Source organism: Anneissia japonica, unplaced genomic scaffold, assembly GCF_011630105.1.
Source record: "Anneissia japonica isolate Jap-2015-1 unplaced genomic scaffold, ASM1163010v1 scaffold287712_len2945570_cov188, whole genome shotgun sequence".
NCBI classification, from domain to species: domain Eukaryota; kingdom Metazoa; phylum Echinodermata; class Crinoidea; order Comatulida; family Comatulidae; genus Anneissia; species Anneissia japonica.
Window position 1 is genome coordinate 2,174,694 of NW_022704401.1, and position 20,082 is coordinate 2,194,775.

Genomic DNA, 20,082 nt, shown 5'->3' on the forward strand with positions numbered 1-20,082 from the left:
TATATATATATATTAATTTAGTCAGAGACATCATTTTGCAACTAATTTTGTAATAGAATATTTGGATTTATGTATTTTACTGTAATATGAGTTTCTAAAGCTTGAGTAGTGAATTGTACAGGAGCTTGCTGGACTCTTAGCTACTGCTTTACATTATCATTAGTATACTGATCATGTTTATATTTGATTTAAAAAAAGCCCACTGAAAAGGATTGTTATGATAAATCATTACTCACGTAATACCATATGCATCTATGACTAACACAATAAATCATTGCCCTACAAAAATATTTTAAAATTTCTACCCATATTCTTGTTAATTTGTTTACATTATGACTCATCAAATTTGCAAACAATTTGGTAAAATATACAAAAAAAAATAGATATTTAAATTTAGTATGGAATCTCTGAAGCCTTGTCCAGACTAAAATGTTTCATTTAACAAAAAACTGTTCTATGCCCATATATAGTCATGATGTGCCTATATATGGTCATGATGTGATGTCATCATTACCATATTTAGGCATGTCACATGTTTTTGTCAAAAGAAATTTGATAGTCTGGACAGGTCTTGCGCCTGTTTGGTTGTTCTATGGAGTCAAGTTTATTAACCTCATCCACTGCGATGTTGTTAACCCGATTTTTGTTGATTTAAATTACCTGTAAAAGGTTTTTCATTCCTCCCCTGAGATGTACACGAGTGGACTAATGCTGATTGTTGAGATGGGTTGATAGGCTATTGTTATTCATTTCAATCGATTGTTTCGATTTAGTCATGTTGTTTGTGAATTTAGCGATTAGAAGAATTTTACTTCAAATCAAATATATTTTTAACAAATACAGTATTTAGTCATGTCAATACAACATAATTCAAAAGCAAGAAAGGGTGTGTAAGTAGGGTGCATTATTATCATTCAGAAATATTGTTTGAGTTTAATTTTTTCATTCACAAAGAAATGGATTTAATGGTAACTCGAGGGCAGGGGAGTCACCATTTTGAAGGCCAATTTCCCCAACATTAGCATAAATTGGTGGGGGCTAGCTGTCTTCCTCTCCACACATTGGTGCCACAAAGTATGACTCGCTGAATTGTGTTTATATTTTATTTACTTTATTCATTTTTTTCACAGCAAAATCTGGGGAAAAAATATACCTACATAAAAGTAGATGTTAAGGGAAGTCAGGCAATAACATATGGTTATACTGACATTGAATTTCAAAGCCCCAAAATCACAACTATTTATAATTAAGCAACTTTGATTAACACAAAGGTTTATGTTGTCGATATATGGGATGACTGGTGTAATGTCTGAATATGTCTTAATGGATAGGTTTAATTAAGTAAACAATTAAATCTTTGTGTATTATGAACTTGCTAATTGAGTTATTATGTTAACTCAATTATAATAAAATGCTTATGTATAGAGAATTGTTTGCTTGGTCTGTGTATACACCATTTCATCGGGCCTATTTTGAAACAGCACTGCCATTTTAAAATATTTGTGCTCATTAGTAATTTAGTTTTATCATTTAATTAGGCCATGGTGTTAACTACGTAGAGTGAAATGCTAGGCCTAATGGAAGTCCTGGGTTGCTAGGTTCTTGGAAATTTTCATTTCAAATTTTGCTAAAATGGTATAGTAAAGATGTTTAATCAGTTTATTTAAATTTTTATTTTGGTTTGATTTATAGAAACTTACTGTCTTTTTAAATTATCAGACATTACATTAAACTAAACTAATATTACACTGAGAGATGATTTTTAACTCTACTTATCTCTCCTTTCCATGACTTTGGGAAGGCCTTCCCACTTATTTTCAAAACTTGAGCTATTTCCTATTTTATTTACACATAATTAGTCTTCTAGAATATAATTTTATCATTTAAATTTATCCATGTGCAGTAAAAAATATTTTGTAGCTGAAGTTTTGCATGCTTATCTCTTTTCCAAGTCTTTGAGAAGATTTCCAAAACTCAAAATCATTTATGTTAAAACTAGGCTACAAAGAAAAACAGTTGTTGAGATAATGTTGTACAAATGAATATTCTATGGAGTTGAAATAATAAAAGAAATAATTTGGAATGGCTCCCATAATAGGATACAGATTTTTAATATTTAAATATTGGGAGCATGTAATGCATATCAAGAATTATTTCTCTCCGGAGCCTGTCTTTAAGTCATACCTAGTCAAGTCTAGAAATGTCAATATTATTTACTGTAGCTCAAATAAAATTAATTGTTTAGTTACATCCAGGATTTGAAACTTTTTTTAGTGAAGGTATACTATTTGCTTTTAACTATCCTTTATACCAGTGGTAACAGACTAGTAAAAAATAAAGATTGTTTCTTATAGAAGTAAAATGAAGCTTTTAAATGTATTCTGCCATTTAATGTTTCCACTTCTTATGCTTTGATAACAATCTTCCAGATCATCACTATTTTATTTTTCATGTAAAAAGGATAGTTTTTGAAAAAAAGCAAATAGTAGCAAATTTATTAAATATCCCTCTTCAGTAAAATGTGTTGCAGCATTTTCAGTAGATGTGTTTTACAATTTCCATAATAGTGAACATGAGAGATTGAAATTTGTTTGATGTTGAGGTAATTATGCATGCATCTGTTTTTAATTGATTACTGTTGCTCATGCAGCTGTATTTCAACGACCCTAACGCTCTTGACTTTTTAGCTAATTTCATCACTAAACAAAAAAAAAAAAAAACATCCATCCAATAACCTTGAGGAATTCTTTGCCAGCATGGTGAAAGAGGGTGCACTTCATTTAGCATTGTGTCAAGCTTTGTGAATGTGTACCGGTGGATGGAGAAGTGGGAGGGGCTATATAAACGCATTTATCAAAGTAAATCCGGTGATGGGAGGATGGTTATTATCGATGAGTCAGTTAATTTCACTGGTCATTACCCACTGTCTAGTCATCTGGTCATCTATCCATCAATTCACCTGGATTACCATTAATATGACATATATATTATATAGTTATTCTTTTCTTTAATAATATTCAGGAGAGCTTTATTTTGTTGGATATCTTAGTCTTACAATTTTTAGCTCATATTTAAAACAACTTATTCAAGATCATGTTATTATATTTTAATGTTATTACCCCAATGAATCTTCTAAAGTTAATTTGTTAATTTTTTTTTCCAATCATCAATTTTGTCAATTCTTGCTCCCATGATCCATCCATGCAAGTACAGTAATTATAGAATGTACAAATTTTACAAAACAATTTTTATAAAATAATTTTATAGCCATTATTATTCGAAATTATATCTTTTCTGATACTTCCATTGGACCATTAGAATTTGATCTTTGCAAATCCTATCAAAAATACCATTTTCTATACTTATATTCTGTTTTTTTTTCATATATTCATGTACTAATCATATTCATCATGTAATCTGTTTAAATCTTCCATTGTCTTAGTACATAATCTATCAGCAGTGATTGATGTATGTATTAATTCATACCTACAACTCCATCTGTAAACATCCATCATTTCAAACATTTACTCTAAATGAGTACAGAATCTACCATTGATACCTCTGGCAAAATTGCAGTCCATTATAAACTTAGTACAGCACTGTAATTACAGCTACTTGATATGATTACTGTAGTTATGTTCTGGCAAACCATGTAAAGGAGAATCAAAACCAACAGATAAAATGCTACCAAAGGATCCTTTTCTATAAAGAATGCATACCATTGAGGGTGATGTCTCTGTCATCAGAAGATGCTTTTTATAAGATAAGAATTAAAGGATTCATAAGCATAAGAAGAGATGGAAGGGTAATTTCAAGGAGAGTGGACTAGTTCGTGATCTCTGGACACCATCAAGGCTTGGCCTCATAATCCTGACATGCAGGTCCTATAGGCCTCGATGGAAATATAGTCAGTCATCTTTTCGGAGATCTTTTACCTTTCAATCCTATTTTTTACCACAGCAAAGTTTTGGATTTTCACTAAATCATAAAAGCATGCCAGTACTGAGGATATAGCCTACAAACCCAGAAGACAATATTTCTAATGGAGGCCCTTCTTATGGTAAATTGGGCAGTAAGTCGTGAGACAATAACATGGTCTTTTTCGAACAAAGTGTACTATGGGCGATGTTGCAGACCGGACCAATAAACATAAGTGTTTCTGTGAGAAGATGGTTTGTAACTTGTATTTCAGCCTTCCAGGAAATAACAGGTTGACAAATAATATATTGAAAAGATACCTTATCATGGACACTCACAATATATAATTTCATTTTGTATCATTTTTTTTTTCTCTGTCTTAACTTCGAGGTTATCTCTGATGTTATATCTGATAAAGTCAACAAAATATTTCAGGTATTTCATTTCTTCCTGAGTAAACTTACCCCTTCCCTAATGCACTGTCAAATCTGTTATAAAAGTAAAGTAGTATGCCTATATAACTTCCATCAATATTTTAGCCCAGAGGCCATACTTTCATATCATACTGGTGCCTTTAAATGAATTAAGCTGTGTCTGTCACAACAGGTTCATAAGAAATTTTGTGCCTGAGATAACACATAATAAAATTAATTAGATTTAGACGGAGATTGAAAGATAGGGGTCAGAGGGCAAAAATCAATTGCAACAATGGCACTTTACAGCTGCTTTGTGGACATTTAAAGGCTACTACTCTAGCTTCAATGTCAATACAGCAGTGCTGTTTTATCAAAGATTGCTTTACCTTGTTTATCAAAGTTTATTTGAAAGGTCTTCAGAGGATGAAGTGAAATTTACTGCATCATCATCATAAGAACACAACTATATTAATTTTGCAAAATTGGTTGTAATACAAATTCTCCCCATTTAACTCAATCGTTATGCTATAAATTGGCCCTTGAGCGGGAGATTTTGATTCTTTTGTTTATGTTCCTAATATTTTAGTTGGTATGTTTTTAGGCAAGTTAAGTGGCGGAGTAATAGGGCAAAGGGTGTGGCTAGCTATGCTCTAACATCGGCGCTGGTCCAAGCGCTGCTCCTCACCCAGGGTTCAGTTGGTAAATCATCTTGGATCAGGACTTAAAAACGTCCAGTGTACACATCTGGCTTGCGTGCACTTTAAAGAACCCGTCATCTTTTGGAAGAGTAAGGAGTTACCCCGATGCTATGGTTCATTTCAGCTCCTGTTGTTGTGGAATGATGTGAAATAAGCACCTCTCTACGGCTGCTACAGTAGTCACATAGCCATATGCAAATTCAGCACAATGATGCTGCAAGTTATGGGGTATTCTACCTTTCCTACTTCAAACAATAAGAAAACGGTAGCACTTTATAGACTAGTTGAAATATTTATTGTCACAAGCTTTCGTGTACACAGTACACTTCTTCAGGTGAATGATAAGAGGAGCAACATACAATAAAATATAAAAGGTCTAAAACAAAAGGCAAGTAATAATAACAATGGAGGTATTAACATAACAATGAATAAGCAGAAGGGTGGAACAAAACAATGAGTGAATCATTCCCTGTAGTCGGCAAGAAAGCCATAGTCTTTGTTTAAACCCAAGTTTACACAGTCAAGTTGCTTAATTATTTTCTGTTCACAAATTTCCCAAGTTTTTGTCCTACTTCAGAGGACAACAAAATTTTGTTACCATCACCATCAGGTCAGCATCGTCTTGCCACATTGCCTGTAAAAGCAGTTCTTGCATTTGACTTGATCTGTTGCTATAAATTGAATTGAATCAAGCTTTTACACTTTTATTACTTAAGTTCTTTATCAATTTACCATACCTTGTGTCATACAGTAAGCCATGTCTATCCATCATATCAGTAATGATAAAGTCTAGCACCCTCTATACCTATACCACATAGAACATTCACAGTATTCCAATTCAGAATTATTATCTAAACAAATATTTTAAATTTGTTCTGGGTTATAGCTATCTTAAATTCAGTGATTACATATGAGGTTGTGAAAATATGAATGTAAAAAAAATCTATATATCAAAACAGTTGAATAGGTCATCTCATGATGAGAAATGTTTCTCAAAACATTCCTCTTGTGTCCTGTTTTGAAAATTTCTGGCAGTTTTCATTAGGAAAAAAGTTATAATAAATTTGTGTGGGAGTTACTTTGAAGTAGATTGTCCCTTAGGTGCCTTTCAGCCCTTTGTAGTACTCTACAGGAGATGGTTCTGTTCTGGAACCAAGACCTGTTCCAACTCTCCAGTGACCCATTGATTTTCATACCTCCCCTAGATTTTACATCCTAGTGCTTGCAAGCCTTGTCCAAAGTCAGTCATGAATTAACAGCGAATCAGCTGGGTACAATGATTTGTGTAGTTATATTTATGAACATTACACATGATCTTGACAAAAGGTCTTGGCTTCCAAGATACCTGAATTCTTTAATTTTTTTCTATAAACATGTGCCTTATACAATAGTAAATACAATAGGAACCAGAGAAATATGTTTTCATAAGGTCCGTTATCAAGCTCATAATAATCTATATAAATTGTGTTTTTTAAAAATTACAGAGAAGCTTTTTTAATGTTATATATTGTGTGTTTGAATTACAATATTTAAAGGTATATGGTTTTGTCAGTCAAAAATTCAAATATAATTTTGAATAGCTCAGTTAAAAGAATCAACAATAAACAGATCCACAAAAAAAACAAAAAAAAAATTTTTTTTTTACTGATTTACAGACATTTTTTTACTTTAGTCCTTAAATTTGATTACCAGCCAATTTAAGGATTTTGAGTATGTTATTGGCTTTTAATTTCAAATGAATATATAAGAAAACAATTATCCTGCCAAATAATCAAGGCATAATTTAATGCAGTTCCTGGACCATAGGTTGTCAAAGTATGGCCTGCGGGCCAAATCTGGTCTAATTAATTTAATTAATCCAGCTTGTGCAAATTTACAGTACAGTGATATTAGCAAATAATTATAAGCTTTGAAAATAAGTCAGGAAATGTATTTAACATTCATAAATTAATTCCAACAATAATTATAAAAAGAGGTTTGCAAATTAAACAAATGTTGCTTGCGGCCTGTGTCCATGAGGTATCTTGGTGTATAATGTCAAATAATTAATCACAGCAACTTAAAATTCATGAGGGCGGTTGACAGTACTTTACCTCATCATTAATGATATTTGAACTAGTTTTTCAAGATGACATTCAACATAAAGCCAAATAAAATTAATTGTTAGTTTCATGTCTGGGATTTGAAATTATTTGTTGGTGATGTTTATCCTAAATGGTTTAACAGGCTTTAATATAAATAGTCAAAATATGGGGGTTACCCATCAACTTTATTTATCCCCACAATTTAAGAACCTCTTGCATTGTATCTTTTAATTTGATGGTAATCAATCTAAATATTTTTAAAATAAAATTTTATAAATAAGCATACACTTTGTTCCTCAATTTTTTTTTTCATTGGAAGTTGGTAAATTATTTATTGTTTATATTGAGGTATTATTTAAAATTTAATTTTCTAGGGGTTTTTTTCCTCACACTTTTATGATAAAAAAGTCACATACACAATACACATAACAGTGTACAACAGCATTTTCAATAACGTTTGTTTTCCTTATTTTCTTTAGAACGTATCAACAGTATTTTTGGAGGAGTTGCCAAGAGTGTTTCTAATCTTCAGTCTTGGCTCATGATTGAATTCCTCAAAATTCTGAAATACAGCGGAGTTCATTTCTGTACAACCTTTCAGATACCTATTTTAAAAATCCTTAAAACTTAGTTTTTTATTTCATTTTAAACATGTTGAAGATTACAATCCAATCTAGTAGAGACAACATCTGGAAACATTAGAACTTTGTAGTTAGATAATTGGGTTGAAGAATCTGTCTTTCCCAAATTCCAGTGTAGGTGTACTGGTGTATGTTTCATATTTACGTTGTATTAGTTACTTAGAAATCTGCTTGACATAGTTTATTATTTGGATTTATTTATCAGAAATACAAATTTCTCTTGCAGTATCGACGTTTTAAATTGATATTTGTTTATGAAATAATTTTTCCGTCTCCTTCTGTATACAGTATTAACCTTTGACACTATAGATGCCAAACATGGTTGGGGATATATAATACATTCAGTTGTTATGAATCATATCTACAGATTGCATCTGTTTCATTGTTTCTATATAAGTAAACCGTGTTTTGTTTTTATGTCAGGACCTCCAGATCCAAACACGGTCACAATTGATGATGATGTCATCAATGTGGACGGTGTTACGCTGGAGGGTTTCAATCCAGCAAACGTTTCCGTCACACGTACCACGACCCGCAAAGTAACCAAGATTACTCGTAGTCGCTCCCCGTCCCCGGCTCGTTTTTCAAGCGAGGGTCGTTTTACCTGCAATACTTACGAAGAGAGTCAACCAGATTATCATAATAGACATGGTTATCACGTTTACACATCTGAGACCGAAGAAGAAGACGTATCTCCACCGGTAACTATATATCAGGGCCAACCGCAAGTGATCAGACCAAAGCCAAAGCAAGCAGGACCACCCGTGCCACCAAAACGTGGTACGCGTCCCCAGCAGTATACCATGGGTGCTATATCTACACCGCCGAATGTGAAAGGTTGGTCTCACGGTTTGCCGTAGCATCTTCTTCCGCTAACGGCATGTGATGAGGCTAAAGTCAAAAGCTAATTTTTTTAGAATGCATGTTAACTGACCGAAATGACACATCTGTGACCAAATGTAGGATAATATTATATACATAACCAGTCAATTTTAACGGTTTCTTCGACAGATAATCAAGTTTTTAATATGAATTTTTCTTTCCTAATTTTTGCTTTGTTTTAATAGCAATTTTGTATTTGTAACAATTTCACAAATCTTAATCTAAAATTAAGCATAAATTACTATTTTTCCACAGAATTGTTTGTGAAGCTCACTTCTAATTCTTTTTATTGATCTGCTTTTATTGTATTGCATGATATGTTAGATGCTTTTATAATATTAATAATAATATCGAATATTATAATTTATATGCGTATATGGAGCAGAGATGCACCATAAACATTGCCTCAGGCAGATAACATTAATATTATCATATTATATTAATAATAAAGTTGTTAATAATATATACAGTATTATCTTAATAAGCTAACAGTGCAGTGAACAAGTTGATTTTTTTTTTCAAGTGTATGATATACTCTATATAAGATTATTTATAGAAAAACCATATTTATTATAACCAAAATATATTTATTTTAATGGTAAAATGTATATAAATGCAGGAAGTAACAAATTCTTGAAAAAGAAAATGGGAGAAAATGTGTTGCTCAAGACCCAACTAGAAAATATACAGTCGGCTGTGTTGTTTTTTTTTTTTGTTTGGACAAAAGTAAAGATCAACATTAAACGAGACTTATTTTATTCCATGTTTCGCGTACTTATTTTTTTTAAAGATTATCGGAGGAGGGCGAAATAAAAATAAAAATAAAATTTTGTTTTCTTATTCTTTAGCAAATAGTTTTGCTTAAATCATCCAGACGGAGGAGAAAATAAAAATAAAATTTTATTGTTAAATGTAAAATAGAATGGGTAAAAGCTTATATAATTAGGAAGAAATATACATATATTATATCTTTGGCGATTTCAAGGCAGCGTAGGGCGGAATAAAAATAAAGAAAAACTTCTTTTTTTTCCTGAAATTTCCACTTTTTTGTGGCGGTAGGTGCGCTAATTGTGCAAAAATAAATTTTTTTTTTTATTCGAAATCATCAGTAGTTGTAGTCGGCGGGTTTGCCAAACAATGTATAAAAAGAGTCACCCCTTAGCAGTGAGTCTTTGGGCTAAGTAAAGGTACTGTATTAAGGGTGAATATACTTCTTTATTCTCCTTTCCATTCTTCCACTTCTTTTCTCTTCCTCCTTCTCCCCCCACCCCCCAAAAAAAAAAAATAACCCCCAAAAAACAAAACAATGTTCCGTCATAGCTCCTGTCTTTTTAGCCTCGTTTATTTGAATTTTAACATTCATGTGTAAATTTCTATTAATTGTGGACCAACAACTAGTATAATTCTTGTCATTATTACTATAGCGCCCTCTATGACAATTTATGAATTTAGTAGTGTTCTACCAATTGAAGACCACATAAAGTCAAAAGATAAGTGTTGAGAATTCAAAGAGGACTTTAATTGGAGGTGGTCTTTAATTGGAGTTGTTCTATAATTGGAGGTCCATGGTCTTTAATTAGAGGAAAAACTATATTTAAATTTTTTGTTTAGATTTTAAGATCATTTCAAATATGAAAACCTTCCATATTTAATCCATATTTATCCTTTAATTATATTATAATCGCAAAAAAATATTAAAAAAAAAATTTATATTAGCTAAATAATTTTTAAGAATCTTCACCGTATTTTTGAAATAACAATAACATCAAATTCACCCTTTTTTTCAGGATCACATTCCACCTATAATTTTAGAATAGTTTATTGATTATAGTAGAATAGAATTGTTTGATTTTTTTTATGTAATAATATTGACTAACTGTAGACATACCATGATATGACATTATAAATTTGTTTACTATTTTTATACTAATTTAGTATAGTTTTTTATATAGTTTACTAATGCATGCACCAGTGAATCAGAACATATGTTTAGGTAATGAATCTTTAATTTGAAGCATCAGAACTTATCACCAATGTTGCAACCTTAGAAAAGGTTATTTGACAGGCAACATATATTGTACCATTGCCACAGCTGACTCAAGCTGCTAACAGACCTCTTCACAGTTGATTATTTTCATTTGCGATTCACCACCTCTGTAAATTCATATTTCTTTCTGGAATTATTTTTATGTTCTTTTACTTCACGGATAAATTTATTGTTAGTATTTTGTAAACTGTTACACATTGTTGCATGATGTATGAGCGAAGAAATCAAGGTTAGTGCCGTAGATCGATGATCATTTGTTATCACTGTCAAAGGCTATAGACTTGATAATTATACAGATTGAGCAAAACTTGCATTTTGAATTTAAATATTTTGAATTAAAATTCCAGACACATATAGTCTATTATTTTCACTGTACATTAATTTTTACTATTTTAATGACATTTAGATATTAATTCACTATTAATTTAGTATTTGCTATTAAATAATATTTTAGTTGAAAGCTCATTAATTAACATTATGTCTTGATATAAGTCTTTTTTATAATTATCATGATGATTATATACTTCTTTATATTAATTGATATTTCTTATATATTCAAAATTTTCTATGCTTTATTATTAAAGATGAATATTTTCACTATTATGGTTGATAAAATGTACATCAATTTAGGTATCATTTTCAATTTGGTTATGATTTTATTCCTTTTAAATTTTGTTAGATCTTTATTTCTTAAATTTTGTTTTATTTTGTTTTCTTAATTTCTGTCTCGATTTAGTTTAGAAAATAATTTTAAAAATTCTGTGTTTTAGGATTTTTTACTAATATAAAATCTTACATACTATGTTAAATTCTGTGTAATTAAAACAAAAGTAAGTAATAATAAATAATCTTGTAATTATAAATGCCTGGAGAAAATAAATCAAATCTATTTGAAATTCATTATAGCATATAAATTAAGCCTCATTACAAAGTCATTAACCTTTTATTGGGTATAGATCACCAATAACCAATGAAGAAATATTGAATGATTAGAGATGAAATCCTCAAAAAATTATAGAACAAAAAGAGAAAGAAATTTATTGCATTTTCTTTTCATATTTATTCGACTAAAAGGCTTAATCAGGATGACAAAGATTGACTAGTAGAAACAAAATGGGAAAGTAACCCTATGTCAGCTGTCCCTCAGTGAAATATAATAACAATACCAAAATTAGAAAACTTAAAATAAAAACAAATTTTTAAATGAGAAAGAATTACAAGTCAGACTATAAATCATGTGTTTGTTATATACTTTAGTATGTTTTAATTTATTTTTCTTTTATATGTTCATATAATTTCATTAATTTTCGTTTATTAGTTTTAGTGTTTGTTATTTTCCATGTCTTTGCTTAATATGTCAGCTTGTTTTGTTTTTCCTTTTTCATTTTCTTCCTAACCACATCTGTTCATTCATCATCAGTTCGCCGTTATACAGATGATTTGGACCCAGGTTCCATGTCCGACACCGCGTTGATTCACGTGCGTGGAAGACCGCCTTTACCTTCTAGAGGGCGACCTAGAAGAAGGAAAGGCCGAACAGCGATTTATGTCCAACCTGCCTGTAACGTCCCCTCTGGTATTAGATTTTAATACATCATTTGAATATTCACTTTGCATATTCATATCAATTTTCCATATTTCTCTGTTTTAATGACAGTTTAGCATAATTACAGTATCTTAAAACTCGATAATCTTGTGCATTCATTTTATAGTGAGTGCATAGAATGTATGATTTTGATTTCTGGGTGTTAATTTAAATATTATAATGGGCAATTACAGACGTCTGCCATCGATGTGATTTGATGTTCAAAATGGTTGTCGCATTGGCCATAAGTCTACGTTTCACTGGCAGACATTACCGCCATATGCTAGCAGGCAAATAATTTTGTCACTTTTCTTAAATGTCAAAATATAAAACGTGGATATTTATGCAAATTGACATAAATATCAATTTGTCCATTTTCTATGTTTGTATTCCATACTTGATTTATGGTCAAAGCAAGATTTTATTTCCTGTTATAATATAAAAACAGAGAAGTATGCAAATGTATAATTAATTTGATTTTGGTTGTTAGGTTGACTACTACCATACTAATGCTATAGATAAATCATTTCATCCTTTCCTCTAGATATTTCAGGTATTCCCAAAATATAACACATAATAAGTGAATTAAATAAAACATAAAGAAATTTATAATGTGGAAATTGCTCTCTAACACTGCAGCAGGGAATATAACAACTCACTGCTAACATTTAATTTTCAAAGTTTGGGAGTTTTTTCGCTTTAGCCTTAAGGTGGCAGTAAACATGTTGTAACATGATCAAGGCAAGAATTTCAGAAACATATCGGATGTGTTGTTAAAAGCAGTCTGACATGGAAAATGATGCTCTTTAGTTGCAGTGCTTCTTAAGATAGAATATCTCATAATTTCTAAATTTTTATATCCTCTGCGAAAAATACACATTATTATTTTTCTTTATGTTAATATAAAATGGCCAACATGTTCGCAAATTTTTTGCATGCATAAGTGTTGTATTTGTTAGTAAACCTAAAGCTTAAATTAATCAATAATTAGCTAATTAGCTATATATTATTATTTATCTGTATGTTATGAAAATATAACAATAATTTAATCAAATAGAATAACCTTGATATCTTTATTAGAGAAAGAAACCAATGTAATTCTTTGCTTAATAAAGTTTATATGGTTAAGTTGTAATGGTGTTTCAAATGGGTCAGTGAACTTGGTTAACTGACAGTAACTTGGTGAAATATAGGCCTTACCTGGGTTAACTGATTATGACTATCTACATGAGTTAAATTATTATATTCTTCATTTAATTTTATATTTTTATGACATAAATATTTTCATATATTATATGTGGTCTGTAGATATCTTTGGAAAATAATAAATATTTGATTGATTAGTCGATAATTGATTGATTAATTTGTTTCACAGTTAAGCCAACGTATTCACAAGATGATACCGCCACCGTAGCGTTCTCCCCTCCACCGGTGCCACCCCACCCTGAAAGTGACTCTGAAGAACCACCTAGAGTTCCACCAAAGCCACACATGGCTAAGAAAAACGTACCTCAATATAGGAATGGTAATGTCCACAATGGAACATTCCATTATTACTGTGCCTGATACTCTAGTGTAGTTAATGTGAGGATTGGATTGTTCCATTATTCTTGCAGTGATGATATTATAGTGTAGCTAATTAGTAGATATGATTGCTTGAACAATTAACCTCTGAATATTTTTCCTCTTTTTTTTTCTTGTTAATAATAGCATGTTGGAGGTGCCAAATAGTTTAATTAGATAATCATACTGAGTAAACATGTTTGTGTGATTGCATTACAGTTTTCATAATCTGTTATTCACGTATAGATTTACTTTGCATGATTTGTTTTTGATTATTTGCATTTTTTTTTATTATCTAAAAATGATTCAGAATGATTCTACAAAGCTTCATACAGTTATTGTTATTTTATATCTGCATTATGTTAGGAGTTTATATTTATGTTTTTGTTTCAGCGTACCATGGGTATTAAATTATAGCAGATTACGAAAGATGTGGAGAATGTGTTAGGTGGTGTTAATGTATGACATAGTTGATGTGAAGTTGGTGAAATTGGTATAGAAGTTAATGGTATGGAAGCATGTGATTGGTTTGGAATAATGTTAAGATTCTTGGTTAAATTTATTTACTGGTCACTTGATATGCACTTGATTGTGATTATGAACCATAATTATTTAATATGTAACTTTTTTTGTATTATTATATAAAATTTCGTTTCTTTCCAAAAAACTTCAAGAATGAGAAGCAAAAATCAACACAATACAAACATATATTGATCAATATATACAATATTAAAATTTTACTTACAATTTGTATTGTTTTTATTTTTCTTCCTGTAGTGCTTAAACCAAAATTATTAATAAATGGTACTGGCAAAAACCAAGATAAATGATAATCAAATTAGGAACATTTGAAAAGCTACCTGGCAACCACTTTGTTATTATATAATACATGAATATTGTTTCATTAAATCTATATATTATTAATAATATGGTAATTTTAGAAGTTCATTCCTGTCCTGCATTTTGTCAAATGATTGATTACTTTTCCTAATTAGTCAAGATGAAATCTAATTACTATATTATTGTTTTCTTGTTTTAATTGGAAACAAAAAACAGATGAACCCAAACAAATTTATTTACCTTTTAGCAATGTGTAGATCCTGTACAGCTGTTGATACGTTGGTAGGTTTAATTAAGACTCATTTTGCTAGGTAAAATGTGATACCAATGAGTCGCTTTGATTCTTAGCTCAGGTAAATGTAGGTCAAATACTGTAGCTATTTTGATGTCACATTTATAGCTAGTTACTAATTTTGTAGACTAGCACATGATTTGTGAATTTAAAATAATGGAAGGCAAGTCTGAGTGAACGGCAAAAGCGGAAGGATTGTTTTCAGTGATTTTTATGTTTTTAAACATTTCTGAACTGAGTTAATAAAAATAGGCTGTAAAAAACCTATTTATACCAGCAATACTGTACATATGATGAACATTTAACTAATAATAACAATAAATGATTACCTTAATATAGTAGTAGCCTTAGGAATGTGTTAGTCCACACATTCTGAAAAGATGGTTTTGCAAGAGTGACATTGATCTATTCATTGTGTGATTTTGTTGTAAAAATTCCCTGTGGTGTATTAAATATGAAATAGTAAATAGAAAATATATAAAATAACTTATATAACAGTTAATGTCAATATTATGACATATAATAGAAGTCAGTAAATAAGGACATTAAATGTACATTATTAATTCTCCCTTTATTACTTTTTAATTATTTTTTATGAGCATTTAATTTTATATTATTGTTTTGATCGTTGTCTGGTAGACTCTCAGAATTGTGAAATATGTGTAGACATTAACGGTAAATCATCTTGACTCATCTATTATTTCTTCCATCCTCTTTATTTTTCTTTTCTTCTAAGCTTCATGTTTATTTTCTAGTCTAATGGGTTTTATTATCTTCATTCCTTCCTGTTTTTGCCATAGAAAAAGGAAGTCAAGTCACACATCGACCAAATCAAAGTAATTCTTCATGTCACTTGCCTTGTTCCAAGACGACAGTTTATTCATAGGTTGACTCTCATTTGAAAATAATCCATATTTTTCAAAGTGCAAATATCCCACATTTTTTCATGCTTTTGATTGGATGTGATGTTGTCAGTTATAATGTGCTATTATGAGCATCTGTAAAGGAGGAATAATCTGCTTTATAACAGTAGAATCTAACTTTCCTAATTCATTAAGATCATTACACTGACAACTGTCGTATATTGTATTAATTACATAATTATATAGCATTAGTATCAACAACTCTTATTGGTTAACAGCCCTATCGTATGCTTGTCAAATTCCCAGCTGTTGGCGAGCTATGCGTACACCTCCCGTCTGTGGAACATTCCAATGTGGTGCTTGCAAACACTTCCTATGGAGATGATGTAGGCAGGTCTATCAATGTCCAAATGTCAAAAGTTAACACTCTCTCTGAACGACTCTCAATCAACTTGTTTATCTTCGCGATACAAGATAGTTTTATTGTCTAAATAAACAGATTCTTCTCCACTAGCAATACAAAGCTAAAAATTCAAAATTGTGACATAAATTAGTAATACGAAGAAGGAACGAACAATAAGTAATACATTTACCTATTTATCTAATATTTTCCAAAGTAATACTGTATATGAAGTTTACATCGTTCAAGTCACAAATAAGAATATTAATTTCAAGGTTAATAAAATTTTCATTATGTAAAAGAAAGGGGGAAAATGGAAGATCTATTTTCCAATAACAATATTAGAATTATCTAAAAATTTATCATTATATTAGGAATTCTAGTTTTGTAGGACTTAATATAAAGTGATCATAGAGAGTTGTTAATAGGATGTTCACCTATTTATATTTTCTTTTTTTACTGAGCCAAATAATAAAACATAAGACATTACATACAGTAAAAGTTTCATCCATTATTACGGTAAATGACCGTTAAATCCAGAAAGGTCATTATTCTAGGCAAAACTTGAAAGTTAAAAAAGAATTTGACAGCAAAAATGTATTTAGTACATGTGTCATTGGAACATATTTTAGATCAAAATTGATTTTGGAAATGAAAATTAATAATAATAAGTAGATTTATAAACTTTGTTTTTGCAATTTTATAAACAGTTTCTATTTCCACCATCTCGGTGACACAACAGACCACCAATTTCTACTAAGAACTAAAATAGCTAGCCTCATGCATACAGCCTGGGGCTATGAAAGATGCTTCACAATAGTCTTCAGTCCAGACAGCTGTCAAAACGAGTTAGGATAAAATCTATAAAGGGAATAAAGGTTGTAGCACAAGTTATTGGCACCCAGCTGAGTGTTTACTAACAGAAAGAATATGGTAATGATCCAAAGTTGAGAAGAGTTTGTTCTACAATTTTTGGAATGTTTTTATGCTTCATATCCAGATTATTTAGTTTTTAAAATGGTATAACCTAGTTGAGAAATGCCCAATTTTCACCTTTGTGACACCATCTTGGAGAGCTTTCGTCATTCTAAAGCTATTGTTGACATTCAGTTGGTCAATAATGGCCATTGGTAATAATGAATGGTAACTGTTATTGTTAGCCTACTATCAACACTATTGTTGTAGTGATCAAATGTGACAGATGCACTTTGTTAAAATTGTCGTCATCCAAAAATAGTTTCAATCGATTTATTCTATTCAACATGTTTGAGTTTTCAGACATTCTTCATCAGTTCTCATTCTACTAGTATTATTTTAACTAATATATAGCACCTCATATTGTCAAGTATAATTAAAAAAAGATGCACAACTGAATTAATGGTATTTTTGTCAACATAGCACTTATTATATTTGTCATACCCATATTTGTCCATTTATATTTAGCCCATATCTTGTTTTTCCCTGCTCAAATTTTTAATTTTGTCTATTTATTATTATTAGCGGATACGACCCCATTTTTAATTGGCTAATTCAAATTTTGCTGATATTTGTTCTAGTTGACTACTTTTGATTTTTTTCTAGTTTACTTGTAAAAAATTTGAACAAGAAAAATGCACATTATATCTAACACTTCATGAAAAGAAAATTATAACGATTAAAATGTGTTGGTATCAAAATTTGTAGAAGTATATAGTTGTTCTATTAGGAGGAGGGCTCTTACTGATAAAAAATTTATTTTTAGAATGTCTGGAAGGGAATACATTCAAAGTTGCGCAACCAATCAAAAGAAAATTAAGTTAAATCAATATAATATTAAAAAAAACAAACAATTAAAAGTCGACAGACAAATGGGAAGTTATTACCGATGACGCTTGAAAGTGTATTTCCTGTTCAGGTACTGTATATACAGTAACTATTGTTTCATTCATCAGTTTTGCAGTATATTTTAGTCAACTTTTTAATATTAAGGTAATTACATTTTTAATTTTTATGCTTTTGACAGTGGTAATTCCAACAATAAGAATTTATTCTTGTTCGGTGTATAGTTTCTGTTAAGTTCTATTTAGAGGTAGAAGTCATTGTGGAGGACTTAAGCCATCCTGCAGAAGGGCTGGTGTCATCGGCAATGTTTTTGCAGAGGACTTTGTGTTATGTCCAACTACCTCTGTTTCTTAAACATTTTTTTCTTGTTGTGAAACGTAGATTTTAAAACATATATTATTTCTGAGTCTGTATCAGTACGTATAACTATTGAGACTGGTTGTCATGTATGTGGGTTTGGCGAGTGTATAATAACTGAATGTTAAAATGAGCTTTATGTTAAAATGAGCTTTATTTAGGGTAAAATTACACCTATAAAATGAGCTTTATAGTTTCCAAACCTTCTGAGTCCAAGACGGTCTTGGTGATTTGTAATAGCTTCATGCAATCAGTTCCATTTGGAATTTGGGCTGTAAACATACTATCTATTAAAAAAACTGAAATAGTATGCTTTCGTTTGATGATACCTCCATTGGTGATAACACCAAAAAAAATTGCAAATGCAAATATTACAGGAACGTAATTTGGGAAATACACTGTTGATGAAACAAAGGAAGTATTTTCTTGTCCTGATTTTCAATTTTTAGCTCTAGAAATAAGTTATATTTTAATTATTAATTTAACTTTTAAGTTTCCACCTGAACACTTTAATACATGAAGCCTATTTTTTTTATCAACTTTACATTTGTTACTCATTAAATATGTCGGTCGTATCTAGATGAATTGACCAGTTATCATCGTCCAGTGTTGGCCAGACGGACTTCACGTGGGGCAACAATGTTTTATGAACGGCAAACAAGGCATAGCGTAGATGAAAACGATGATGTTTTTGGTAAAATAAATAACATCAAATCAGCCTTTAATGTTTCATTTATATTTATACAAAATTATGCCTGAAACTAATTTTACTTCGTCTTCATTACTCCCTTAATGCTACTTTAACAATTACTCTTGGTCACAAATTGATTTACAGTAACTACCATGTTTGTACGTTAACGATAAAAATGGCGTCAACTACCCTTTGAACTTTTGTCAAAAGCAGTTCTTATTGCTAATTGGTGTTTTTGTTTAGCATCACTTTGTACCCATTAATTACTACAAAATAATACATTTCATATAAATCATTATTAACAGATACTCATATATTAAAGTTTAAGCTTCTTTATTCAAGAAATGAGCTGGTGATTCAATTAGATTTGTTCACAGAGGACTGTCTTGCATACAGTATTCTTACCTTGTGAAAATGTACTATATTATACCAGTACAGTTTGAAATGTATGCTTTTTTTTACTCTTTATATATGAAAATATTCTTATTGTGTAAATTTGGGTGAGTTAAATTTAGGTATATATATTGTCTCACAATTTTAATGTACATTGCATTATGTATCAGATTTGAATAATACCCTCTTCAAATGCACCAATTAAAGTGGTATCTAGATTTTAAAATATTCAACTATCCCTAGCCCCTTTTAACTTTCCTAGGAGTCTTTTGGACAGGCTCAATTCAAGCAAGTAAACCCCTTTCAAACTTTTTGAATCTCTGCCATATTTACCTTTTTCTTGTGTGCTTAACTATTAATATGCTTTAATAATTAATTCAACTTTTTCCTGATCAGCTGAGTTCATTTGTAAATGACCTAATTAAATATGATTAAATGCTCATGTTGCTTAAACTTTCTATTATTTTGTCTGATAAATAATTCTGTTATTACTTTTTATTGGGTTAATAACCTGTCCTTGAAACATACCGATACTATATTTTCTCTATTTTGTTGTTATTATATAAGTATATATATAATATATATATATAT

The 20,082-nt window shown here is 30.3% G+C and overlaps 1 protein-coding gene across 1 annotated transcript in view; it reads left to right on the forward strand.

Annotated features, from left to right (window-relative positions):
* Positions 1-20,082, forward strand: part of LOC117104671 — a gene marked incomplete in the record, with an annotated part of 117,926 nt that overhangs the window by 11,182 nt on the left and 86,662 nt on the right. Inside the window, 4 exon segments of the mRNA XM_033245553.1 lie at positions 8,181-8,594; positions 12,107-12,262; positions 13,647-13,796; positions 18,988-19,101. Coding sequence (XP_033101444.1) covers positions 8,181-8,594; positions 12,107-12,262; positions 13,647-13,796; positions 18,988-19,101 — 834 coding nt within the window.